General features: G+C 34.8%; 3 protein-coding genes across 7 annotated transcripts in view; all 3 read right to left on the bottom strand.

Moving 5' to 3' along the window:
• Nucleotides 1–1,997: 1,997 nt before the first annotated feature.
• Nucleotides 1,998–14,280, bottom strand: LOC139983211 (cytotoxic and regulatory T-cell molecule-like). 4 transcript variants are annotated; one of them, XM_071996610.1, is made up of 8 exons: nucleotides 13,854–14,254; nucleotides 12,782–13,432; nucleotides 11,161–11,514; nucleotides 10,327–10,456; nucleotides 8,030–9,597; nucleotides 5,430–5,777; nucleotides 4,399–4,495; nucleotides 1,998–3,067 (listed from the first exon to the last, which is right to left on the bottom strand). In XM_071996610.1, exons 2-5 carry the CDS (start codon nucleotides 13,101–13,103, stop codon nucleotides 9,348–9,350), a joined length of 1,056 nt encoding a protein of 351 aa, XP_071852711.1. In that variant the 5' UTR covers nucleotides 13,104–13,432; nucleotides 13,854–14,254; the 3' UTR covers nucleotides 1,998–3,067; nucleotides 4,399–4,495; nucleotides 5,430–5,777; nucleotides 8,030–9,347. The 4 variants fall into 4 exon arrangements, with proteins under 4 accessions (XP_071852711.1, XP_071852710.1, XP_071852712.1 ...); XM_071996609.1 differs by having other exon boundaries at nucleotides 12,782–14,254; XM_071996611.1 differs by lacking the exons at nucleotides 4,399–4,495; nucleotides 5,430–5,777; nucleotides 8,030–9,597 and having other exon boundaries at nucleotides 12,782–14,280.
• A 4,224-nt stretch (nucleotides 14,281–18,504) lies between these two features.
• On the bottom strand, nucleotides 18,505–23,992 carry LOC139983210 (uncharacterized). Its single transcript, XM_071996608.1, has 4 exons — nucleotides 22,657–23,992; nucleotides 21,116–21,487; nucleotides 20,154–20,286; nucleotides 18,505–19,170 (listed from the first exon to the last, which is right to left on the bottom strand). Exons 1-4 carry the CDS (start codon nucleotides 23,015–23,017, stop codon nucleotides 18,933–18,935), a joined length of 1,104 nt encoding a protein of 367 aa, XP_071852709.1. The 5' UTR covers nucleotides 23,018–23,992; the 3' UTR covers nucleotides 18,505–18,932.
• Nucleotides 23,993–25,701: 1,709 nt separating this feature from the next.
• The window catches only part of LOC139983217 (uncharacterized), a 54,716-nt gene continuing 53,101 nt past the window's right edge, over nucleotides 25,702–27,316 (bottom strand). For both annotated transcript variants that reach the window (XM_071996619.1, XM_071996618.1), the window contains exon 4: nucleotides 25,702–26,801. In XM_071996619.1, the coding sequence (XP_071852720.1) occupies nucleotides 26,562–26,801 (240 nt within the window). In that variant the 3' untranslated portion in view covers nucleotides 25,702–26,561. The remainder of the gene's footprint in view (nucleotides 26,802–27,316) is intronic.

Raw genomic sequence — 27,316 nt, forward strand, 5'->3', positions numbered from 1 at the left:
CCCCCCCGCTCCACAAGTCAGAAAACCCCTTTTTCATTTCCAAATCAGAAAAAAATCTCATTTGAAGCACCAAATTGCATCTAAGGCCAGGTGAAAATGCAAAATTCTTTACAAAATGGAGTGGGTGTTGAAGTGTGCTATATTGCACCAAATTGCATCTGAGGCCACCTGGAAATGCAAATCCCCTTAGACCCCTCCCCCAGGCCGGCCATCAGCATTCTCAGATATATCACATTTTAAGATCACATGTGAACTAAGATGAACCACCTTGCGTGATACTTCAGTATTGGTTCTTACAATCTTAACTCTTAGGAAACCAGTAACGATAAATAAAACCAAGACTTTCAGATGTATCCTATCCATGATGCCAATTTTGAAACTCATTGAAACTCATTGCTAATCTCATGAGTTCCAGTTCATGACTACAATTCGTCATTACCTGTGAGACAAAATGAAATGGGATGCCGCGGTTAGTAGGCTATAGAAATGGAACAGATTAGTAACAAAGCAGTGAAAATAAAACTACTTGCTTTAAAAGTTGAATCTAACATAGTTGATGCAATTAGTTTAAGTGATCCGTAATAAATATAATAAATATTAGTAAATAATCAGATTTTTATTACTTCCTCTTTTCTCTCCAGTGATTAAAACGCCAGTGACATTTGAATACGGTTATTTAAGCAATTATTAACGGTTTGTTTATGAAGTACCGGATAAGTAGCTGGATAATAATGTAAGGGACCATTTTTATTTATGTTTCACTGCAGTTTACAATATAAACAGAAAAAAAAACAAGTTTAACGAAACTAGAAGGAATCATATTGTGTTCGAATTAAAATTCATATATCATATTGGTCGAGATTGCTGTCTTCTCCTTATCGGTTTTAAACTCGATAATAAGGAATGTATCAACTGAAATAAATTATAGGTACTCGTTAAGCGTTCAGCTACCTAGTGTACACATAATATATACTTTTCCGCAAGGCAAAGGTCACATAATTTGGTTATGTTACTGTAGGAGCTAGCTTTTTTTTAATAATATTTCCATGTTATGTTAAAAGATATAAATTGGTCCTTGGACAAAATATATTTGCTAAGGTAGGTTGTGTTTTTTTGTTTTTTTGTCAGTGAATAAAGTTTGGGTGTGTTTCGGTTGAATATTTTATGGCGTTCATTGTTGGGTGGGAAGTGTTTATCGACTATTTTGAGGAATTCTTTTCCGATATTAATGTTTACGTTCTTGCTAAAAAGGGGTTAAACATGGTAATTTTACGTTGGAGATTTTTCCGTTTTTTTTCCGGTATAGTTCCTTGGTGGTTTAGACGATAGGAGTAGAAGCTGTTATCGAACGCTTGTTGGTAGGCATGGCTGGCTTCATTAAACATATCTTGGTTTGATAACAGTTTGTTAAGACGATGTTTATAACGTCGTGGGTGCTTTGCAGACTTGAAGGAGGGTGATTAGAGTTGGCATGTACTAAGTATTATTCGGTGTCGTATAAGAGCCGTACTCGTTCTTAATAAGATTGAGGGTGACTTAGAGGTAATAGAAAACTTTGAGGTTGGCTTCAATGGTGAATTTTAGTTTATACTTTCCAAATATTTGCACTAAAGATCCTTCTTTATTTGTTTTGTGACTCTTGGGTTCGTTAAATGCGGCGAGACGACCGTCTCTGTACAAACCGATGTTACCTTCACTATATTTTGGGGTGATCTGGTACATCAGGTATGTCCCAACTAGCTCACATACTTCGGCACTGTCGAAGCTACCCATGGTGACAGCTGTTGGTTGTTCGACTGTCTGTTATTGTACTTGCAACAAATCGTTTTTTTTCCACATAAGTTAAGCCAAACTTTATAAAATATTCACCGGATGAGTTCCGTTCCCTCTGCTAAAGGTTAAAGTTGGCTATACGTTCTCGAAAGATTGGTAAGTTAGTGGTAGATATACAATAGCACAAACCTGATACAACTTAAACGGAGATTCAAGAAACTGAATAAGCTGAATAATTTATTTTTAAGTTTTATTTCTTGGCATCGATATTGAAATTTGACTTATACAACTCATTATTCGTGATAAATCTTTACACATGTTGTTCATTATTTTACTATTAAACAAGTAATAAAACGATGATCTCTAAATTAGGCAGTCAAGTTTAGACAAAAAACAACATAGCAAGTCAATACTTATTTTTTATTTATTATTACTTTTATGATAGCTAGATTAAAGCTAAAGAATGCTGAGAGGAATGATGATTGAAACAAGAAACAAATGCTTTAGACTGAATCATAAATGGACGTCGATTAGACGTTGATGAAGGCAGATTGCAAATCGACAAACCATCACAATTAATCACACTGAACAACAGTTGTAGGTTGCTTGCTGTTAAAGTTGTTGGAAAACTAATCCACGGGGACAACATTGAACTCCTAATGTTAACGCTGCAATGACTAAGCAATGACGTAAGGTTCATTCAGGATATATTTCCGTCGTTTATAAAATAGTGAAGGTGAAATATTTGTTGATGCAGTCGGGTCCTCTTAGATGAGTTATCTTGGAGAGCAAAATATCTTGATGTTTGAATTTTTGGAGAACAGAGATGAGAGGTGGAAGTACAAACTTGTCGAATCGGTATATAAGTCCCAAAAACTTGCTAACACCCGTAATCGCAATGCATGTTAGGAAATTGATGTTTCACATTTAACTTACTGTAAAATGTATCGTCTGAATATGGTTTCAACAAATCGTCTATGACATGAGACATTAGAATAGTAATCTAATTTCTGCAACAAAACTCCTATTCTTAACTTTACATACTGTATGTATTTCAAAATCTTCGGGTTATGATGTAATTGCTTTATAGTACACCACGTTTGGATTCTCTATGTTTATCTCGATGTCGTCGTTATTATTGGACGGTTCAAGGTCATAATACTTATGATTGTCACTCGATACTGTGATATCTTCTGTAAAACAATCAGCTGTAAAAATTTGAGCTGATGGACCCGGTGGATGTATTCCATTGTTGATCGTGGAAACGTCTGTGCACGAACATCGTGACTTTATCCTGCCAATTAAAAATAAAAGAATGAGTCATTTCACGTCTGAAAAAGCTAGAGAACGTAAAGTCATAGGTAACTATGTAAAGGCGCAACGCCGTTAATTTCTTCTTTTCTGTGTAACTATGAGAGCAATTTCATATATCAGAAAATCAAAGTCTATATCCGATTTTTTAAAATTATGACTGGACATCTAAACTTCCCGTTTAGTAACACAATTATAACCACTAATTGCAGAAGCAGAGAGAGGAGAGAATTGGAAACCCACACAATGACTTACGGACTCACACACACACACACTTATACACGACACGTTTTTGCCCCTCCCTCAGTCATGGACTTCCTGGCACACCCGCCATTGGTTACACCCCTCCCTGAATGTAGCTATACACAGGAAAATTAACCACGTCACTGTTGCAATGGCAATTGAAACATCTGTATATGTTCCAACTGGCAAAGGAACTACAATATCTCATCATCTCTATGGGATCGATGAGATAACAAGTATAATTTAGGAGGTTACGTGGGGACTTGATCCAGGTTTTCAAGATTGTGTATGGTTTCGACAATTTATCCTTTACCGACTTTTTCATGTTTGCTAACAGTAGTTGTACAAGAGGTCATTGTCTTAAACTCCAAAAGTCACATAGTAGGATTAATATTCGGCATAACTTTTTTCTAATAGGGTTGTGAATGAGTGGAATGGTTTACCTGAGAAAGTTGTACTTGCAAGTAGTGTAAATGGGTTTAAGAATGCTTTGGACAAGCACTTTAAGCATTGTAATCTGGTCTGAGTGTTTGTGTCTTCGGGTTTTTTTCCTCTCTCTATAGGGTCCTTGATGGGGACTTAAGTGTCCCTCCTGATCCTTTTTTCTACTAAACTAAACTAATTAAGTATAATTACAATACCCATTATATACACTAGGTGGTTAATTAGTTATAACTTTAACATTCATCAGATACACTTGATGGTTAGTTAGTTATAACTGGAATGCACCGTAACACACGTCATGTAAAATATGTGGTTAATTAGTTATAACTGTCAATACACTATAACACACATCATATGCACTGCATGATTAATTAGTTTTAACTTCAATACACCGTAACACACATCATGTACACTAGGTGGTTGATTAGTTATAACTGTCAATACACTATAACACACAGCATGTGCACTGCATGATTAATTAGTTATAACTTCAATACACCGTAACACACATCATGTACACTTGGTGTTAAATTTGGTATTACTACCAACACACTGTAAGGAATGTCACAAACATACAAGATATAATGTAATTATGTTAACTTCTTTATTTATAAGATCAAGTACTACCTGCTGATAAAAATCCCACATGTAAACGCTAGCAGTATTAAGAGGAAGCAAATGACGGCAACCAATGACCAAACCAAATCCTTCTTCTCGGCATCATCTAGCAACAGATCGTAATATGAAAAAATGGAGAGATATTTATATCAAATTATCTCATAATTAACTTATTTCATTAGACATGTGGTTTCATATGGTATGTTCTTCTTCATGCCTGAATTTAACACAACTTATGCAGTAACTTATGTTAAGAATGTAGTTGAAAATGATACATTCATCTTTAATTTTCTGTCTAAAAGAACTTGGGCATGACTCAATATGAAGCCCACCACTTTAACTGACCTATTTTATCATTGACAAAATTAAAGTGGTCTTTGAGGCATGCACTTAAGGGTGGTATTAATTTGTGTTTTACACCCAAAGACTTAACATTACTTATCTTATGTTTAATTAAAGAGTCTTCATATAGTAATGATGAATTACAAAATTATGATACTATATTTACTACTATATTGCTATCCTAGTCATTAAACATTTCGGTGTCTTAGCCTTGTATGAAAATCCCATTCCGGCGATCGTCATTGTCTACCGTCTACCTCTCATCGTAGGAAAATTTTCATTAAGCACCTTCAACACCATATATATATATATATATATATATATATATATATATATATATATATATATATATATATATATATATATATATATATATATATATATATATATATATATATATATATATATATATATATATATATATATATATTGATTACTGATTGATTGATTTGCAATTTTTATCGAACAGTTTATTATTTATTATTTTATCCCGATTAGTTTTAGTAGTGATTTATTAAGACTGAATTGGTTATCTTCACTTCCACAACATTTGTTTTTAGTTTTGCAAAAAGTAGGCGTAATGAGAACTTATGAAAGCTTCAATGCAGTTGAAAGTGTATCATTTTAAAAAGCGAGTCTACTTCATTAAGTAATTCTTGATTCATTTTTCATAAAGGCAATATCCATTACTAATTCACCTGAGCTCTCAAAGATGACAAAGTTGATGGTCAGGTTCTGACTGACTAATTCTATCCCTCTAAACTGACATGAAATGTTGACGTGAGTTCCAGTTGGTAGTAGATGTAATGTAGATTCTGAATCTGTGGTGTTTATCCTCTCCTTGTTTGGTTTGTATAGTACATTGTGTACATTGGATGGGTCTACATCTTCACCATTCACAACCCACGTTAGGCTAGCAGGAGGTCTCGATCCAACCGCCATGCATTTGATCCCCAGAGGCTCGCCCGTTTTTAACACGTAGTCATATGTACTTCGCGGTTCACTAAATGTATGCTCGTCAAATGACAACGAAAGCTCTGGGATCACTGAAAAGGGAAATAATCTAAGATAGTTTTAAGTTGTTATTAACACTTTGTTTTAATATTTTATTAATGATAACTTATATATATATATATGTCGAGAAAGACGCTGAATAAAGTAATTTTACCGCTCATGCTATATGCTAATCCTATATGGTATCATGTTTTAAATAGTAAAGAAACCACAGAGTATGAAGTTCTCTCAAAATATGTTGCTAAAAACTTGACAACCACTGCCTTTACATAAAGTAATTAAAACTGCAAGATATCATTTAATAAGAGTTGCAAGAATCTGTATTCTAGACGTAATCTGTAACTTTCTAAGCTAACTGTTCGGTGCAATAACACACAGTGTAACCCACAACATCCTGCAATAAAACATAGTTTTAGATTACTCTTTACGAAAAAACATTCATATACAGAGCTGCTCTTTTTATCCATGTTAGACTATTAAAGCCATTGTTATAATATGTCTACTCTTTCAACTTTTGTTTATTTGAGTTTGTTCTTAATGTTTCGTTTACGAAACATGACATCAATTTATTTTGTTATTGTCGCTATTCCTTTTTCTGAATGTTAACTTCGATACGCTTACTATTTTTTATAATTTGCGTGAAATATCACCTGCGACCACAAGTGACCTGAAGTAAGAAGTTCTCATCGTTCGAGCTTCACACATGATAATGTCGCTAAATATATACACAATAAGTACTATACTAACACCGTCTATTATTGAACCCGTTGACGGTGATAAGTTTTGCAAGAGCAAGGTCCTAACAACTTCCTGGGTGAGAGAAACAGCAGTGTTGTAACACTACAAACGCTTGTGTTTGAGATACTTAAAATCTATGAAGGTCGCATTTGATCCCAAGGGTATGTCCTTCTACTCAGATAAAACGGTATACAAGGGCGTAGGAACCGGGGGGCTGGGGGCGCAAGCCCCCCAGTGAAAAATGTGGAGGGGCGGAAGTATCATTCCGCCCCCCGCTCCGCAAGTCAGAAAACCCCTTTTTCATTTCCAAATCAGAAAAAAATCTCATTTGGAGCACCAAATTGCATCTAAGGCCAGGTGAAAATACAAAATTAAGTTTACAAAATGGCGTGGGTGTTGAAGTGTGCTATATTGCACCAAATTGCATCTGAGGCCACCTGGAAATGCAAAAAATTCCAAAGGGGGAGGGGGCACCCCCTCCCCTTAGACCCCTCCCCCAGGCCGGCCATCAGTCTTCAGCCCCCCCCCCCCACTCAAAAGTACCTTCCTACGCCACTGACGGTATATGTGTCAGTTTAAGTTTAAGTTTAAGTTTTATGTTTATAAATGAAAATTATTTGGAATTATTACAACAAAAAATACATAATACTAAACACATGCTTATTCCTAAGTTTTATGTCCTTGGGATTAACTAGTAACTAATAGGTAACAAATATTGTAAGAGCAGGACCCTAACACTCCCTGGTAAGATAAACAATAGCATTGTAATACTGACTTTATAAACAAAAATAATTTGGAATTATTACAACAAAATTACTTCATACTAAACACAGGATTATTGTTAAGTTTTAAGTCCTTTGTATTAACTAGTTATTAACTAATAAATTACAAATATTGTAAGAGCAGGACCCCAACAACTCGATCCATGGTAAGATAAACAATAGACTGGTAATACTGACTTTATAAACAAAAATAATTTGGAATTATTACAACAAAACTTACTTAATACTAAACAGGATTATTATTAAGTTTTAAGTCCTTGGTATTAACTAGTAAGTAACTAATAAGTTACAAATATTGTAAGAGCAGGACCCGAACAATTTCCTGGTAAGATAGAAAGTAGCATTGTAATGCTGACTTTATAAAAAAAAATTGGAATTATTACAACAAAACTTACTTAATACGAAACACAGGATTATTGCTCAGTTTTAAGTCCTTGGTATTAACCAGAAGGTTACTATTAAGTAACAAATAGTGAAAGAGCAAGACCCATACAACTCCCTGGTAAGAAAGACAGAAGTATTGTAATACTACTTACTATTATGTTTGAGAAACTTACAATCTATAAAAGTGGAGCATTTGATCCCAGAAATATCCTCCTTTTACTGAGCTGCAACTGTACATGTTTCAATACAAGCCAAACGTCATGGATGAAAATATTAAGAAAATATTTAATACAGGATTATTTTTAATATTTAGGTCCTTGCCATTAACTAGGACTGTCAATTCCTAACACGACAGGAAGTTTTAATGTTTATTTACTTACCTTCTATTGTCACGTTGTAGCTCACAACATGGGTAAAATTACGGGTACATCTATACAATCCTTGATGATTGAATGTAACATCCAAGATTGATAATGAGTAGTTATTTGATAAATGGACACCCGACAAAAAATAAACCAGAAATTCATTTGCAAATATGACTCGATCGTCAAGAAACCATTTGTTTCCTTTTGTCGCAGAATCATTACATTCCAAGATCACAGAATCTCTTTCGACCACTCTGACTGATATTGGGTTTTTAAATCCATTAACACCGGCAAAGTTGAAGAAAATCAAGAAGATTTTCAAACAATGTCTCTCCATGTTGAAACACAAGCCGCTTTTAATTTTGCCTCTTGACTTATTGATCGTTCTGTCTGTTGTATTCCTTACAAATTATTACGAAACTGAGAGAACATTAGTAACTTCCTTTTACGACCCTTTTATTCAGATCATAAATAAAACATTTTGTAATCGAAAGTAACTGAAATTAAAATATGCTCATTTCCTGGCAACGATTAAACCCCCAATCGATGTCCTTCCCCTCCCCTTCCCCCTCATATTATGTGTATGTACCAGAAATGTCTCGCACCATTGTATCTTCATACTTGAAGCAGGCAGTTATGTCATATTTACGATATCCCTCTGATATTTGCCATAGCCAAAAGGAGTTATTGTCATTGACATCTGACCCAGAGTGGCAATGTATCACAAGTACAGAACATCAGACGGTAATATTCCATTCTCGACTCATGTATACGCCACGATGTTTGAAGGCCGTCAGCTTTAAGAGAAGCTGCCAAAACACGTTTTGTGCTCCCCCTGCCCCCCTTCATTAATATATATATATATATATATATATATATGATATATATATATATTTTAGAAGTGTTTAGTTAGTATGCATTGTCCCGTTAGTGAAATGCTCTTCTGTAATATATACAGTTCGGGGTTTTCTTTCTTTTCAACTGCCTCTTGTAGCTTTAGTTAGCTCTTTATCTCTTTGAGGGTCATCTCTCTGATTTTTTGTCATGTTCTATGGTTTCACTTTCTTTTCCTCAATGCAACAAAGCACGTTGTCAGCTAATTAGTATTCAAAGGTATTTGATATATATATATAGAAGAAATATATGTTTACACCCGTTATCCGTATGCTTGGCAGAAAATGGAAGTTTTTTTTCATGTTTATCTTAATGCAAACTGTATCGTGTGAAGATAGTTTCAACGTTTTGTCTATAACATAACAAATGTGAAAAATAATCAAACAACTACAACAAAAGTTCCTATTCTTGACTTTACATATGTTTTTAATAGTCTTGGTTATGATGAAATCTTTTGGTAATATACACAGTTCGGATTCTTTCTGTATATCTGCTTGTTGTAGTTTTCATTGGGCTGTTCCATCTCCTGATACTCGGGAATGTCGTTGGGTGCTGTCGCATGATCGCTAAAATAACCATGTGTTACGGCTTTTTGACATTCAGTTGTCATAACTTGAGCTGATGGACTCATTGGTTGCGGTTCATGGTTGATCGTGGTTACGTCTGTAGTCGAGCATTGTGGGGTATTCCTGTGAATTAATAATAATATAATTATTCATATCACGTCTGAAAAAGCTGGAGAAGATGATTTGCAGAGGCAACACGGTAATGAAACAACGCCGTTTCTTCGTTATGTGTATCTAAGATGCAAATCAGAAAATATATTTTATATTGGGTGATTAATTAGTTAAAACTATATACACTACAATACACATCATACACACTGGATGGTTAACTAGTTATCACTGCAATACACTATACCACACATCATAAACACTGGATGGTTAACTTAGTTATAACTGCAATACACCGTAACAAACATCGTATGCGATGGATAGTTAATTAGTTATACCTGCAACACATTATGATACACATCACATACACCGGATGGTTATAACTAGTTATAACTGCAATATACCATAACACACATCATAAACACTGGATGGTTAACTAGTTATAACTGCAATACACTATAACACACATCATTAACACTGGATGGTTAACTAGTTATAACTGCAATACACCGTAACCCGCATTATATGCACTGGATGGTTTATCAGTTATAACTACAACACACTAAATACATATTGTATACACTGGATGATTTATTAGTTATAACTGCAATACACCACAACACACGTCATGTACACTAGTTGGTTAATTAGTTACAACTGCTAACACACTGTAACAATGTCATGTACACACATATGATATAATGTAATTATGTTAACTTCTTTATTTATAAGATCAAATACTACCTGCTGATAAAAATCCCGCATGTAAACGCTAGCAGTATTAAGAGGAAGGAAATGACGGCAACCAATGACCAAACCAACAAATCTGAATCCTTGGTCTCGGCATCATCTTGCAAAGAATCATCTTCTGAAACTATGGAGGGATAGAATTATAACAAATCCATGTCTTAACTAAAGTTAATTCAATACTTTAAGAATAAAGTTGAACGAGATGATCTTCTTCAATTTTCTGTTCCATGGAGCTTATGTCCGAATCAATGTGAAGGAAACCTTTTATACTGAGCTATTTGCACTTTGGCAAACCCAACGTTGTTGTAAAAGCATACACTTAAGGACGATATAAATTTAGCAGTCGCATGTTTACATACATAGACTTAATAGTTCATTACTTATTGGATGTTTTCTTAAAGAGTCCTTTTCTAACAACAATGAACAACAACTAGGAGAGCTAATTGTTTCTACTGGTATCCTTGTCATTCAACATTTCCGTTTAATAAACTTGAGAAAGCATTGCTTCATTGTCTGGAATTCCCTTCCTAGCTTTCGTCAATGTTCATCATCTGCATCTAATGTTAGGGAAATTTTCATTACACACAACACTATAGATATTGATAATTGATTGATTGATTTACGTTGACTACTTAGTAGTTTACTTTAGTAATCATTGATGATGACCGGAATGGTTATCTTTACATCCGAAAGATTTGTTTTTAATTTTGCTAAAAGCAGGCCTAAGGTAAACATACTATAGCACTAACAAAGCAGGAAGAGTATAATAGTAAATAACAAACTAATTCATTAAACAATTTAATTTTCGTATAAGCTAATGTAGTTTACCTGATTCATCTAAGCTCTCAAAGAAGATAAGGTTGATGGTCAGGTTCAGACTGACTAATTCTATCCCTCTAAACTGACATGAAATGTTGACGTGAGTTCCAGTTGGTAGTAGATGTAATGTAGATTCTGAGTCTGTGGTGTTTTTCCTCTCGTTTGGTTTGTATAGTACATTGTGTACATTGGATGGGTCTACATCTTCACCATTCACAACCCACGTTAGGCTAGCAGGAGGTCTTGATCCAACCGCAATACATTTCATCTGCAGAGGCTCTCCCGCTATTACCACGTGGGTATATGTACTTTGCAGTTCACTAAATGTATGCTCGTCAAATGACACCGTAAGCTCTGGGATCACTGAAAAGAGAAATAATCTAAGAATGATATTAAGTTGAAATTAACAATTTGCATTAATATTTATTCAATATTCTTTCACATATGTCAGGAAAAACGATAAATGAAGCCATTCTACCGCTAATGGTATAAACGTTCCTGTTTGGTATCATATTTTACATGTTAAGTAAAACACAGAGTAAGAAGTTATCTCAAAATATTATCCTAAAATTTTCCGAGTTGACAACCACTGCCTTTACATAAAGCCATTAAAACTGCATGATATCATTTTATAGGAGTTGCAAAGAGTTGTATAATTTTAGATGCCATCTCTTTCTTCCTAAGCTATCTGCTCTGTGCAATAACACAAAGTACAACCCACAATACCCTGCATTATAACATAGGTTTAGAAGGTTTAGAATACTCTTTGCTCTTTTTTATGCATGTTGGACTATTAAAGCCATTGTCATAATATGTCTACTCTTTCAACTTTTGTTTATTTTGTTTTCAATAGTTCGATACGAAACCTGACCTCGCTTTCTTCATTTGGTTTATTGTCTTTATCCTATTTCTAAATCTTAACTTCTATGTTTTTTTTTTTTTTTTCTACAAGTTGTGTGAAATATCACCAGTTATCGATCGAGATACGAAAGCATGACAATATCGCTAAATATATATACACAATAAGTACTATATTAATATCGCCTGTTATTGAAACGGTTGGGGTGACAAGTATTGTAAGAGCAAGGCCCTAACAACTTCCTGTTGAGAGAAACAGCAGTGTTGTAATCATACTAACGCTTGTGTTCTTCTACTCAGATGAAACTGTACATATTTCATTGTAATTTTGACTTAATGAATGAAACCAATTTGGAATTATTACCAAAAAAGAAATACATTATACTAAATACAGGATTATTGCTAAGTTAAGTCCTTGGTATTAACTCGGACTGTAAGTTCCTAATAAGTAACAGATATTGTAAAAGCAGAACCCACACCAACTCCCTCGTAAGAGAGACAGCGTTATTGCAGTTCTACTTACGCTTATGTTTGAGAAATTTAAAATATAGGAGCGTGGAGCATTTTATTCTAGGTATGTCCTTCTTCTACCGAGACACAATTGCACATGTTTCAATACAAGTCTAACGACATAGATGAAAAAAATTGGAGTTATCACAACAAAAATTACATAATATAAAATACAGGATTATTTCTGATTTTTAGGTCCTTGACAATAACTAGAACTGTCAATTCCTAACACGATAGAAAGTATTAATGTTTATTTACTTACCTTCTATTGTCACCTTGTAGCTCACAACATGGGTAAAATTACGGGTACATCTATACAATCCTTGATGATTTATTGTAGCGTTTGAGATGGATAATGAGTAGCTATTTGATAAGTTCACATCTGGCAAATATTTAAACAGAAGTGTATTTGCAAATATGACTCGATCGTTAAGAAACCATCTGTTTCCTTTAGGCGCAGATCCATTACATTCCAAAATCACAGAATCTCTTTCGACCAGTCTGACTGATATTGAGTTATTAAATCCATTAAAACCGTCAAAGTTGAAGGAAATTAAGAAGATTATCAAACAATATATCTCCATATTGAAACAAAACCGCTCTTAATTTTAACCTCTTTACGCATTGTTTGTTCTTGCTGTTGTATTCCTTTTCAGTTCGACGAAATAACGAATCTTATTCACAAATTCTGAGTCTGTGGTATTTATCCACTCCTTGTTTGGTTTTTATAGTACATTGTTTACATTGTATGCACATAGTACAGCTTCGTCATTCACAACCCACGTTAGCTGGCTAGCAGGAGGCCTTGATCCAATCGCCATACGTTTGATACCCAGCAGCTCGCCCGCTTTTATAACGTATATATGTACAACGTATGTATGCTCGTCAAATGACAACGTAAGCTCTCTGATCACTGGAAAAGGAAGTAATCTTAGACATTTCAAAATTGTCTAATTTGCATTAATATTATATCAATATTCTTTCACTTATGTCAAGACAAACGTTGAATGAATCCATTTTCCGCTAATGGTATTTACTGTTCCTGTGTGGTATCATATACATTACATGTTGAGGAAAACACTGAGTAAGATGTTCTCTCAAAATATTATCCTAATTTTTGTCGACTTGACAACCAATTCCTCTTCATTAAGGTCATTAAAACTGCAAGGTATCATTTAATAAGAGTTGCAATGAATACGTATGGCTGTTTACTCCATTTCTTTCTCCCTAGTAAGCTAACTGTCCGGTACAATAACCCAAAGTACAACCCACAATATCCTACAATATAACATAGGTGTAGAATACTCCTTTAAAAAACACGTTGATATACAGACCTGCTCTATTTTATCCAAATTGAAGTATTCGCGCCTTGGTTAAAATCATTTTATTCTTAAAACTTTTACTTCTTTGATCTGTTTCAAACATTCTCCTACTAAACATGACCTAACATTTTTTTTCTTTATTCCTTTTCTGAATCTTAACTTCTACAGCTTCTGTATTTCAGTAAAATCATCAACGTCTAATCCTTCATATTCGACAAAATAAGATGCTTAACTTTTAGATCCTTCACAGATAGGATTATAAATTTCTGAGGTGTCAGGAGGTCATAATCTTGTCAAAATGTTTCCTTTCTACAGGAAGGCTGTATATAGTTACAACATGGGTATTGCTATCATAACTACTACCCACTCCTTTGCACATACCGTGCTGATATATTAAGAAGTCGTCTGGCAGAAGGCCGATACCTGTCAAGGAAACAACAGGAAGCGATGTTTCGAATAAGGGTAGATAATCAAACACTAAGAATCACTTTGCCCTCTTGTTTTTGCAGATCCTTCATCTGTAGGGGACAGAAGCAAACCATGGGTAGTGGAACCCATCAACGCAGCCTAGCGAGTTGAAAGAAATTCTTCAGACGGAGAAAAACCTACTTTCAGCCACATTTATTGTTTATTGTTCATCAGATGTCAATCATGTCATACTATTTTTTTTGGTGACAAGTCGATGTTGACTAATGACATGAAAGCGATAGTTCCATAAATACATCCTGTTATCAACCTAAAATTTAAAAAAAAACGACCATGGGCTGTCACGCACTGCAGTGGAGTGTTAAGTTTCAACAAGAATTTCCACGGAGTTGCATATCTCATCGAAACCTTCCATCAACCAATTTATCACGTGACCTTACAGAAAGGTATGTTAAAAATTAAAAACAAGGACATTTCGTGTATTGCACACCATACCTTGGCCCTTTATCGTTTGAGTACAATGCAGATGAAAAACAATATTCAGTTTGACGTTTAGGAATCAAAGTGGCCGACTTAAAAGCTGAGGCTACTGGATTCTGGATTCATGTATAGTATATGTGTTTTATAATTTAAAGTCACCTTTCTTCAACTTTTCTTTACATCTGTTGGTTACAAATCGCTTTGTTTTACATTGCTTATAATTGTCTGGACTATTTTGGATGAAATGAGGCTAACTGCAGCAAGAGTAACGGCTGAGTACATAAGCCTATACTAGTGTTTGTTATAATCCTATTTGAATAATTCTTAAAATTTAAAAGTAGCCGCATGCACAAGTACTTAAACAATATGTGTGCAATTAATCTTCAAAAGACAAGACACACACGATTCAATTTCTTTGTTGGGACTTACAGTGCTTTTTCATTTTTTGTTTCATTTCTTTTAAGAAATAGTTCACCTCTCGAGTACTTTTTCCCGATCATGTTTACAAAATTATCAGTTTCGACAGAGCCCCGGTGAAGCCTTCTATCACATGGTAACAATAATTTCATTGTTTGTGCTGTTGCTAAGCATTGCATATCACATATTTCATAAATGTCTGACTGCTTAATTAGTGTGCTTAGTAATCAGTGACAAAGCAAAACAAATATCAGCAATAAGAGAGAAATGAATGATTGAAAAGTGATTTTTTTTCTGTGATAAAGCAAGCGTGCTCACCCTGGGCCCCAATCACCTCACATCGATACTAAAACTGTGTATGACCACAACCGTGCTATGTCGTGTGAGGTATCTTGAGTTCCGTGGAGAGGAAAGATACGCTACACACATGATTGAACTTAAAGGATGGTTAGCAATCTATAGCGTTTTATAAGCTGATAATAATCGATAGTCGTACACAAATTATTATGCCACCATTATAATAAAACATAGTTTACAACATTCAAAGTATGGATTTTCACAGTTAAATTTGTCAGACAAATACACCCTTTAAGTTACCCATAAAGGAGCCTGGACATGAAAATGTATCACGGATGATTATGGATAATAATTAGGAACCTTGTCATGCAAAGGATGTGGGACATTTGGTATATCCAATAGATATCCTAGTGAAAAGCCCACAGTGGGAGTGAAGTGATTGTTAAGATATATTAAATAAACTCGTAAAATATCTATAAAGATACCCATTACAGTAAAGACATATAGATTGAATATTTCGAATAGTTACAATGTCTTATTATTATGTCTCAAGAAAACGCCTACGTAATATTTAAACATGCCCATCAGCTGTAGGTATTTTATGACGTTTAAGTACTGACCAGTGATATAGTTGTACATTTGTGTAAACCAAACAGAAACGCCCACGTAAAACTATACGTAATCATACGCATTGGCAAACAGATCTATTGACGTGCAAACAATATGTAGTCACATGTTCATACATTTATGTAAAACCTAAATATAATCGCGTAAAACATGTGCAATGGCATCCATCAGTACGTTGACTCAAATTCTAGTACTCGAGTGTTCCTCTAGGAAATAAAATTACAATTTTTTAACTAAATTCCTCATATAAACTGTAAACCAAAATGCATCTTATATTTACATTTGTTTCGATATAAAGACAATCTTAAATAATAATGATCCCTTTTCTGCAATATTTGTTTTTATCATCATTTATTATATCGGCAAACCCTCAGCTAAAAAATGGTACCATTGGACCTTCCCATCATATGGTAGCTGATGGCTATCAAAACTCTTTCAATTTTTGCGAGATTGACCGTTTAGATTTAGGGCTAGAATAGGTCGCAGGTTAGTATAGTGCTCCCCGACCGAATAAATAAATATATATATATATATATATATATATATATATATATATATATGTACATATATATATACATATATATATATATATACATATATATATATATATATACATATATATTGATGAACAACTAAAATACTGCTACATTTTCTCAGTGTATGAACAAGTGAGTTGAAATTGTTTTCATGTAACTGTCTTTTAGCGCCGTCGAACCACTGTTGTTGATGTTGGCGCTATATAAATATTTCTTCTTCTTATTTTAATATTAACAAGGAAACTTGAAATCGTATACCGCAGTTTACCATATACATGCCATACAAAACGATTAAAATAAATTACAGGATTGTCAAATATATAGCATATATGCATGCATAGGATATAGACCTATGTGTAACTATTCAAAAAACGTTCTTTGCTTTTACGCATGGTAGAATACGGTAACTTCGCGTGTTCCCTACCTTACTGTACACGTGTTATAAATATGTAGCTGCATTGATAGACACCGTATAGTTGCTGTGTTCATTTAATCAAATTGTGACCACTTTTTCAATCGTAATTTTAATCCATAAAGCCTTAACGGAAATGACCAAAATTAACACAGTGAAACTAAGAACATTCAATTTTGTATTTTGAGACATTAAAGTGGATTATACTTGACCCATTTTAACGGAATTATATATACTATAAACTTAAAAAAGTATTCTATACAATTTTGGAACATATTTCATTGCTTCGTTCAATTTATCTCCTGAGTTCTACAAGTATCATTCTTGTCAATTTCTGGCGGAATTCCGGTCAAATCATCGATAAAAATGAATTGCTAATGGATAGAACTAAAAAGCTTAGCATTATCAGCGAGAACGTCATCATTGTTATCCTTTAAAAGAACGTTAATAACGTCACTCTGGCGCATTTAGCGCATACCATCATAACATGTATTACATATATACGTCAAACAATAAAGCCAATAACAGATTCGCTCATTAAGGAGCCACTTAATGTACTTGTTTATCACTATATAAATCCGAAAGAAAATGAAAGTTTCTCCATTGGTACTTTAAGGCAGGAAATGAAAATAAAGTAAAATCTTCAGTTATTTTTAGGACGGGATACTTTTGAAGATCATGTCCTTTATAACCGGTCATAACATTATGAGCATAACAGCCGTAGGTATACTAACATCAAACAGCAACTAGTTAAAATAAGTGAAAAGTTTGCTACGTGACTTTCAAATTTGAGTGTCAATACTAGTGTTTATAGGTCCTGTACTGAACGGTTGGGTAATCAGGCAGTGTCTGGTGGCTCATATCAGTAGTAGTCCTATGACCACTAGCATCCATTATAACCTCTAAATCAAACCAACTAATTTGTTGTTGTATTTTGTTCCTGGAAATTCCGATACCGCAGATATTAAAGATATTAAAATTTAATCCCTTCTTTTTCTATCAGGATACTATAACTGTATTCTTTTTAATTTCTTCAATAGTTTGTCGCCTGAAATCCATATAAAACAGCAGACATTCTTGCATTTACTTATTTTAGATATGTACATGCACGGACGCTTAATGCAAAGTGGTGCGAATTCTCATTAGTAAATCTCTAACCAAGATACACGTAAGACATCTTTAATAAAGATATCCATCAGAACTCATGAAAACTTATCTGTGAGTTGAAAATTCTCATTCATGACATTGTCATGTTTTATATACAAAGAAACGCCCACGTAAACCCTGTGCAATGAGACTCTTCAGAAGACAATCTATACTAGAGTGTAAAAAGGTTTGTCACATGTTTATACTTTTACGATCAATTAAAAGGAAACGTTTATATAACATGCAGTACCATGCTATCCATCAGGGAAAAAAATCCTATATTGGGGTGTTAACATTCAAATTCAAAGCCATTCTTTTTAGCAACAACAACAAAAACACTCAATTCTTCTTAGTTTAAACATCAGAGCACCTTTTATTATCATATTAATTCACATTAGGACGCTTAGAATATAATATAGACTTACATTCCAATTCTCCGATATTTTTGATTGCTAAACGAGGCCTTATAATTTGAGAAAAGGGAAACTTTTGAGATTTTAACAAAAACTGGATGTTTGTGCTCCCTATCTCTCAATCCCCTATTTCTCACTCCCCCGGGATCGACTTCGCCACTCCTCTAGTTTCGAGATAACTAAGTTTATTCTGCACAGTAAGAATAAGGTCTGAGATGCGAATGCATATATTAAAGCAAAGAAAAAAACTTAAGTTAATGTCTTTCGTAGTTCTTCGTCATCCCAGATTTCTGTGGCTAGTCTGTGCCATTGATAACTAATTATGTATTGTCTATAACTACTTAGAGTGATAAAGTATACGGTCATGGCTTACTGAGTGCATATTCTTGTAATATATATTATCTGCACTTATCTCCTGGTACTCATCCTCATCATTTGCTTCAAGAAAATAACTTTCGGAGATTTCTGTTTGTAGTTCATTTCCATCACTATCGAACATCTCATCTGGCCATTCTTGTTCGTCATTTGTCACACAACCGTCCATGTTGGAGATTTGTGGATTTTTCTTTAGTTTCCTGTCAACCAAACAGAAATAGCATTTAGGAGAGGAGAGGAGAGGAGAGGAGAGGAGAGGAGAGGAGAGGAGAGGAGAGGAGAGGAGAGGAGAGGAGAGGAGAGGAGAGGAGAGGAGAGGAGAGGAGAGGAGAGGAGAGGAGAGGAGAGGAGAGGAGAGGAGAGGAGAGGAGAGGAGAGGAGAGGAGAGGAGAGGAGAGGAGAGGAGAGGAGAGGAGAGGAGAGGAGAGGAGAGGAGAGGAGAGGAGAGGAGAGGAGAGGAGAGGAGAGGAGAGGAGAGGAGAGGAGAGGAGAGGAGAGGAGAGGAGAGGAGAGGAGAGGAGAGGAGAGGAGAGGAGAGGAGAGGAGAGGAGAGGAGAGGAGAGGAGAGGAGAGGAGAGGAGAGGAGAGGAGAGGAGAGGAGAGGAGAGGAGAGGAGAGGAGAGGAGAGGAGAGGAGAGGAGAGGAGAGGAGAGGAGAGGAGAGGAGATTTGTGGATTTTTCTTTAGTTTCCTTTCAATCGAATAGAAATAGCATTTAGGAGAGGAGAGGAGAGGAGAGGAGAGGAGAGGAGAGGAGAGGAGAGGAGAGGAGAGGAGAGGAGAGGAGAGGAGAGGAGAGGAGAGGAGAGGAGAGGAGAGGAGAGGAGAGGAGAGGAGAGGAGAGGAGAGGAGAGGAGAGGAGAGGAGAGGAGAGGAGAGGAGAGGAGAGGAGAGGAGAGGAGAGGAGAGGAGAGGAGAGGAGAGGAGAGGAGAGGAGAGGAGAGGAGAGGAGAGGAGAGGAGAGGAGAGGAGAGGAGAGGAGAGGAGAGGAGAGGAGAGGAGAGGAGAGGAGAGGAGAAGAGAGGAGAGGAGAGGAGAGGAGAGGAGATGCTTGTAACCTGTTGATATTAGTATTTATTGGGAAACGAATGACCGACGAACGACGACAGGTTCAAACTAGCACACGTTTTTTAAACTGTCGATATTGATTAATATCTACTAATAATTAAACTATGATTGCCTACCTCCCGCAAAATAATCCACATACAAAAGTGGCCATTAACACGAAGAAACAGACGCTGGACGAAACCGATATCCACAACATCCACTCTTCTGTCGTGTTATTAAACCAGTTACCTTCGGAAAGAAGGACATCAGCTGCGAGTACAAAACATTAAATGGAACGATCTGAAGTCAAATATTCTCAAGAGGACACAGTCACTTAATAATCACTGTTTATGTAGAAAATCCTCACCTCTAACATCCAATGCACAACATTTAAGATAAATACTGTTAAAATCATAACATCATTGAGAAAGTCCAAATTGGGGAAAAGTGCATAATAAAATAATAAAAGCAATGGGATTTTACTTGTTCTCGTATTTAAGCTGCTGTACTAAACTCTTCTGATGCAAGATGCATCTGAAGTTTATATCTGATATACCTTACCCCGTAGTTCAATGTCAAGGTTATCTACAGATATATAATATTTGGATTTTGGACTGGTTTGTGAGACACATCGTCAAAGACAGCATTTATAGTTCGAAGACAAACCTACATTCAATACTTATAAAATCAAAGTTTGAAAAGGAGATGGGGTCAACTGGTTAACTGACTTGAAAGCTCTACTTATTTAAAGTTTAAAGTTCTAACATGGCGTTTGAATATTTTCCGCATCAGGCTTTAATAGTAAGGGCTTGGTAAATCTTACATAAGATGACAAGGAAATTGCATCAAAACTCTTCTACATTCTCCTCAGCCCAGCGGTAAAATTCAATAAAAAAAAAAGTCACATTGCAAATTTTCCGTCCTACCTCTAAAAAAAGGTCATGGGTATGGGATGAACGTGTCCACTTACCCTCTTACTTAAATTCAAGTTTTCGAGTCAGTTGATAAACAGTGCTTCCTTCCTTTCCAAAAAACAGAGATATAATATAGACAAATTAGAGACTGCAGTAGATAAATTATAAATTGATCGTTGGCTTACCTTGAAAATGTTGATCAAATATCCCACAAGGGACAAGGATGGTCACGTTGGAGCTGATAAACTCCATTCCTCTAAATTGACAAGAAACATTGACCTCATCTCCAGAAGGAAGGAGATGTAATGTGGATGTTGAGTCGGTAATGTTTGGCCTCTCTTTGTTTGGTGTGTACATAACATCACGTACGTTGGGACTGTCTAGGCTTACATCTTCGTCATTAACGACCCACGTTAGGCTAGCCGGGGGTCTCGATCCAATCGCAAGACATGTTATCTCGATTGGCTCTCTCGGATCAATGACAATGATTTCCGGTGAGTGTCTCATCATACGGATAAACGTGTCATTGTCGAATGACAATGTAACCTCTGGGATAACTGAATAGTGAGAGATATATGCTACAAATTAAAATTGCACTGTAATGCTAATGTGCACAAAATTGATAAATAAACTGAAACTGACAATCAAGCAATACATCGGAAGTTTTCGCTACAGATGCTTTACACATGTTTCACTTGTTACTGAATATTCATGTAACCTCTTGCCGTTATTTTCTCGTCATGCCCATAAATGTATAATGATATATTAGAAATAGTAATCGTTTGATAAATAAATTGAGACTGAAAATAAGAAATATTTTTAGAAGTTTAGAACTCTTTCATTTTCACAGCAGATATATCAAACATGGTTGACTATATTGAAACTGAGTATTCATTTAAGTCACGTGTTGTAGTCACTTCATAGTCGTGCACATTAATACATAAATATCGTGTTACTTGATACCTTGGGGCATATCAGTTCGGGAATATGTTTTGCTTACGTGATGCACATTCTATTAAAATTAGACAACACTATTATCATTGTTTGTTTCTTACAATCAACAATAAATAAATTGTTAATGCAATAGTAGCATGTACGTGTCTTTTAGCATAAAAAAACTGTTCACGCTGTTTAGCAATAAATTATCAAAGATTGGTTCACTTCACATTCAAGACTTGATAAATATTAAAATATTTCTCTTTGTCATGAAACCCTTCAGAGATGAGATTTAGGTAAGGATAAATATATATATACACACATCAGGAAATGCTGTACATGGTGGTTATTTTAATTAATTCAAAAAATATAAATGTACATTTGCCGGATGACAGTTGTTTCGCTGAAACTTTGTTACTTCATATGAAGCTGTATACTTTGATAGCTGCCTAATCCGCAGATTGGAGTATCACCAGACGTTGCACTGAATGGCAACGCCATCGTAGCTGTTGCGCGTGTACTGTAGGCCTATTCATATGCTCGCATTATATTAAACTTCCCTTAATCCACATGGGCCATCCTGTCCCCATCCCTGAGTATAACATCATCAGAGGAGCTCCAAAAATTATATTTACTTAATGTTCTTTGAAAGAGCGCTGAGAAGATGAAATAACAATTCTACATATCAATAAAGTTATGATCATGTTTTTTGAATAAGTCAATGAATATGATATATAGTTTATGTATATAAAGGGACCATGACCTGCATATGCACTGACTTATGACTTACCCGCCACACTCAAATTGTAGGCCACATTTGGTGAACCCTCGCATGTGCAGGTAAACAATCCCTCGTGCTGGAACATAACTTCCTGTATTACTAGCGAGTAGTTTTCCGACAGAGAGACACCTTCTATTGGATGGGTGTTAATATAGTTGAAGTAAAGCAATTCACCGTCAAACCACCATAGTTTGGTTCCTTTCTTCTCAGATATATCACAGTTTAAGATCACATGTGAACTAAGATGAACCACCTTGCGTGATACTTCAGTATTGGCTCTTACAATCTTAACTCTTAGGAAACCAGTAACGATAAATAAAACCAAGACTTTCAGATGTATCCTATCCATGATGACAATTTTGAAACTCATTGAAACTCATTGCTAATCTCATGAGTTCCAGTTCATGACTACAATTCGCGTCATTACCTGTGAGACAAAATGAAATGGGATGCCGCGGTTAGTATAGAAATGGAAAAGATTAGTAACATGAATTCACAAAGCAGTGAAAATAAAACTACTTGCTTTAAAAGTTGAATCTAACATAGTTGATGCAATTAGTTCAAGTGATCCGTAATAAATATTAATACATAATCAGATTTTCATTACTTCCTCTTTTCTTTACAGTGATTAAAAATTCAGTGGCATTTTAATATGGTTATTTAAGCAATTATTAAAGTTTTGTTAATGAAGTACCCGGATAAGTACCTAGATAATATTGAAAGGAACATTTTTATTTATGTCACAATGCACTTTTACAATATAAACAGAAAAACAAGTTTAACGAAACTAGGAGGAATCATATTGTGTTCGTCGAGTTAATATTCATATATCATATTGGTCAAGATGGCTGTCTTCTCCTTGTCGGTTCCAAACTCCATAATTAGGAATGTATCAACTGAAATAAATTATAGGTGCTCGTTGAACGTTCACCTACCTAGTGTACACATAATAAACACCTTTCCGGAAGGCAATGGTCACATCATTTGGTTATGTTACTGTAGTATTTAGCCTTATTTTTTAAATATTTCCATGTTATGTTAATAGGTATAAATTGGTCCTTCAGGGAACAAATATATTTGCTAAGGGCGGTAGCGTTTTTGTGTTTTTTGTCACTGAAGGAAGTTTGAGTGTGTTTCGGTTGAATATTTTATGGCGTTTATTGTTGGGTGGGAAGTGTTTATCGACTAGTTTGTGGAATTCTTTTCCGATATTAATGGTTACGCTTTTGCCAAAAAGGGGGTTAAACCTGGTAATTTTACGTTGGAGATATTTCCGTTTTTTTTTCGGTATAGTTTCTTGGTGGTTTAGACGATATGAGTAGAAGCTATTATGGTAGACAGGGATGGCTTTATTGAACATATCTTGGTTTGATAAAAGTTTGTTAAGACGATGTTTAAAACGTCGTGGGTGCTTTTCAGATATGAAGGAGGGTGATTAGAGTTGGCATGCACATACAAAGGGGTGTTATTCGGTGTCGTAAATGGGCCGTACTCGTTCTTAATTGAGGTTGACTTCGAGGTAATAGACATCTTTGAGGTTGGCTTCAATGGTCATTTTTAGTTTATATACTTTCCAAATATTTGCACTAAAAGATCCTTCTTTATTTGTTCTGTGACTCTTGTGGGTTCGTTAAATGCGGCGAGACGACCGTCTCTGTACAAACCGATGTTACCTTTACTATATTTTGGGGTGATCTGGTACATCAGGTATGTGCCAACTAGCTCACATACTTCGGCTCTGTCGAAGCTACCCATGGTGACAGCTTTGGTTGTTCGACTGTCTGTTATTGTACTTGCAACAAATCGTTTTTTTTTCACATAAGTTAAGCCAAACTTTATAAAAAATTCACCGGATGAGTTCCGTTCCCTCTGCTAAAGGCTAAAGTTGGCTACACTTTCTCGAAAGATTGGTAAGTTAGTGGTAAATATACAATAACACAAACCTGATACAACTTAAATGGAGATTCAAGAAACTGAATAAGCTGAATACTTTATTTTTATTTTTATTTCTTGGCATCGATATTGAAATTTGCCTTATACAACTCATTATTCGTAATAAACTTTTACCCAAACATTGTTCATTGTTTTACAATTAAACAAGTAATAAGACGATGTAAAATTATCTCTAAAATAGTTTAGACAAAAAACAACATAGCAAGTCAGTACTTCTGTTGTATTTATTTTTACTTTTATGATAGCGATATTAAAGCTAAAGAATGCTGAGAGGAGTGATGATTGAATCAAGAAACAAGTACTTTATACGGAATCATAAATGGACATCGATTATACTTTGATGAAGACAAATTGGTAATCGACAGACCATCGCCATTAATAACTCTAAACATATCAACATTTGTAGGTAAAGTTGTTGGAAAACTACTCCAGGGACAACATTGAACTCCAAATGTTAACGCTGCAATAACGAAGCAACGACGTAAGATTCATGCGGGGAATATTTCTCCGATATATACATATATATATATATATATATATATATATATATATATATATATATATATATATATATATATATATATATAAATACATACATAAATATATATCTATATCTAAATATATATATATATATTTATACATCTATATATATATATGTATGTATGTATATATATATATATATGTCTATATATATAAATATGTCTATATATATATATATATATATATATATATATATATATATATATATATATATATATATATATATATATATATATATATATGTATAATGAGACAGCAAGACTACATTTTAAATGGAAGCAAAGCGAAAAGCAACTATAGTATGAAAGTTTAAATCAAGTCTGAATATGATATTTACAAAATATTATAAATTATTGTATAAAAAGAAGAACATTTTGAATAAAACGCAAAATAATTACATTTGAAAATGTCAGATGTTGTTGATTAAACATAACACACATTTGACAGAGCATTTTAGTTAATGGTACATAGACAATATTACAATTATTGTTGTATTGTAAATTATTACGTCATATTACGAAAGGGAATCGAGTCATTTGCTGATTTAATGAAACTTTTCTAGAGAGAACGAGCATAATGATTAAGTCTCTCTTATCTTGTTGGGTCCCGGGCCCCGTCATCTGAAACTTGGTTTTTGCAATATAACATAGCTTCAAACTTGATATTATGATAAAAATAAGGCACATGGTGGAACATATTAGCACGATTTGCGCGTGTTCATTTCTTATTCTTTACTGATATATTCTTCCACACGGTTATACAGACTTCGGTATCTGCCGATTCATGTCTACCGGCGGTGGCCCCTTCTTACAAAAAATCATGGATCCGCCATTGGAATGTTCCATTATTAAACTAAGCACTTTGAATAGTTGATGAGTCAACAACTAGGAACTCGTTAAAGTTGTAGTCATTATTTTTGAGAATGAAAATGTAAGAATCAGATATATTCAAACTCAACTAAATATTCAGGTTAAACTGTATTTTATTATTGTGTACAAAAAAATATTACCTCAAGAAATATGGTTACTCATTAAATGTGCGATTGGCATTTAATCTCACGTTCTTTAACTCGGGCAAGTTTCTTTATATTATGAAATAAAAGACACTGGTGTTTTGATCATTGTCGAAAAGTGAATGAGGGCGCCATTAAAAACTACATCTCTTGACGATTTAGTCTTGTATCTTATATGTTTCGAGGTCACACATGCATATGACATAAGATTTTGACGAAACTCCTGTTACGCATATATGTTTCTTTTGTTTATCCACAACAGGGGATTATGTGTTAATTCATTCATGCGAAATTGATGGGGGGTTGGGGGAGGGGGGAGGGGGTGGGAGGGTAGGACCTCGGCTCGTTACATGGAAGGAATAGACTAAGATTGATTGGGGTATGAAGTTAAAATACAAGTCAAAGAAAACTAAGCCACGAAAGCCCTCGCTACTGCAATCATGACAATAGCCATGATAATGCTGAAGGTCTTCATCTCCGCTGAGTTACATAGATTTGGGCGGCAGCAGCTCCTGCACGTCCTGCCCCCTTCCTCATTATCTTTACAGCCACGCTGACATTTACTGGAAGAACATCCCCGCCTAATAAAGGCACGTTCCGTAGTTTCTTCGGTGATCGGATCCCGATAAATGTCTGTAACTTTGTCTTTCTAAAGAATAAAAAAGATACATCGATGTTATCAATGTTAATGACATTCGACGGAGTAGCCTTCCGACAAAGCCATCGTCATCGTCATCGTCATCATCATCGTTATCGTCGTCGTCGTCATCGTCATCGTCGCCGTCGTCATGATCATCATTATTAATTTTTACGAAATTCAATATTAATAAATGCTTAGCGCTGCACTTTTCTTTGTTAAGCATAACTTTTGAGACATATTTATATGTACGAATCATCATCAAATAGACTTAAGGTTTTAATTTAAGCATCAACCCCCCCCCCCCCCCCCCCTGCATGGCTTGACTTGTTAACCACTAGCCGTTCATGCCACTAACTTGTGGGATGTAATTTGTCGAAATTGAAACTAAATTGATTCATTAATTGATTGATAAATAGAATTTATGTTTGCTATAATTCTCCAAACGTGCCACTAAATAATGTTTCACCATTCCTACTTTACTAACCAATATAACACAACATAATATGTTTGTAGTTGTACCATCT

Source organism: Apostichopus japonicus, chromosome 16, assembly GCF_037975245.1.
Source record: "Apostichopus japonicus isolate 1M-3 chromosome 16, ASM3797524v1, whole genome shotgun sequence".
Classification (NCBI taxonomy): domain Eukaryota; kingdom Metazoa; phylum Echinodermata; class Holothuroidea; order Aspidochirotida; family Stichopodidae; genus Apostichopus; species Apostichopus japonicus.

Excerpts from the sequence above, each read along its gene's own strand:
- LOC139983211 (XM_071996610.1), bottom strand. The coding sequence starts at position 13,103 with ATGGAGATATATTGTTTGATAATCTTCTTAATTTCCTTCAACTTTGAC. Across the intron at positions 11,515-12,781 it reads CTACAAGGTGACAATAGAAG|TGATCCCAGAGCTTACGGTG; the intron begins GTAAGTAAATAA and ends TTCTCTTTTCAG. Across the intron at positions 9,598-10,326 it reads TGCGGGATTTTTATCAGCAG|GAATACCCCACAATGCTCGA; the intron begins GTAGTATTTGAT and ends ATTAATTCACAG.
- LOC139983210 (XM_071996608.1), bottom strand. The coding sequence starts at position 23,017 with ATGAGTTTCAAAATTGTCATCATGGATAGGATACATCTGAAAGTCTTG. Across the intron at positions 20,287-21,115 it reads ATTTGATCAACATTTTCAAG|CTGATGTCCTTCTTTCCGAA; the intron begins GTAAGCCAACGA and ends TTGTACTCGCAG. Across the intron at positions 19,171-20,153 it reads TGTGGATTATTTTGCGGGAG|GAAACTAAAGAAAAATCCAC; the intron begins GTAGGCAATCAT and ends TTTGGTTGACAG.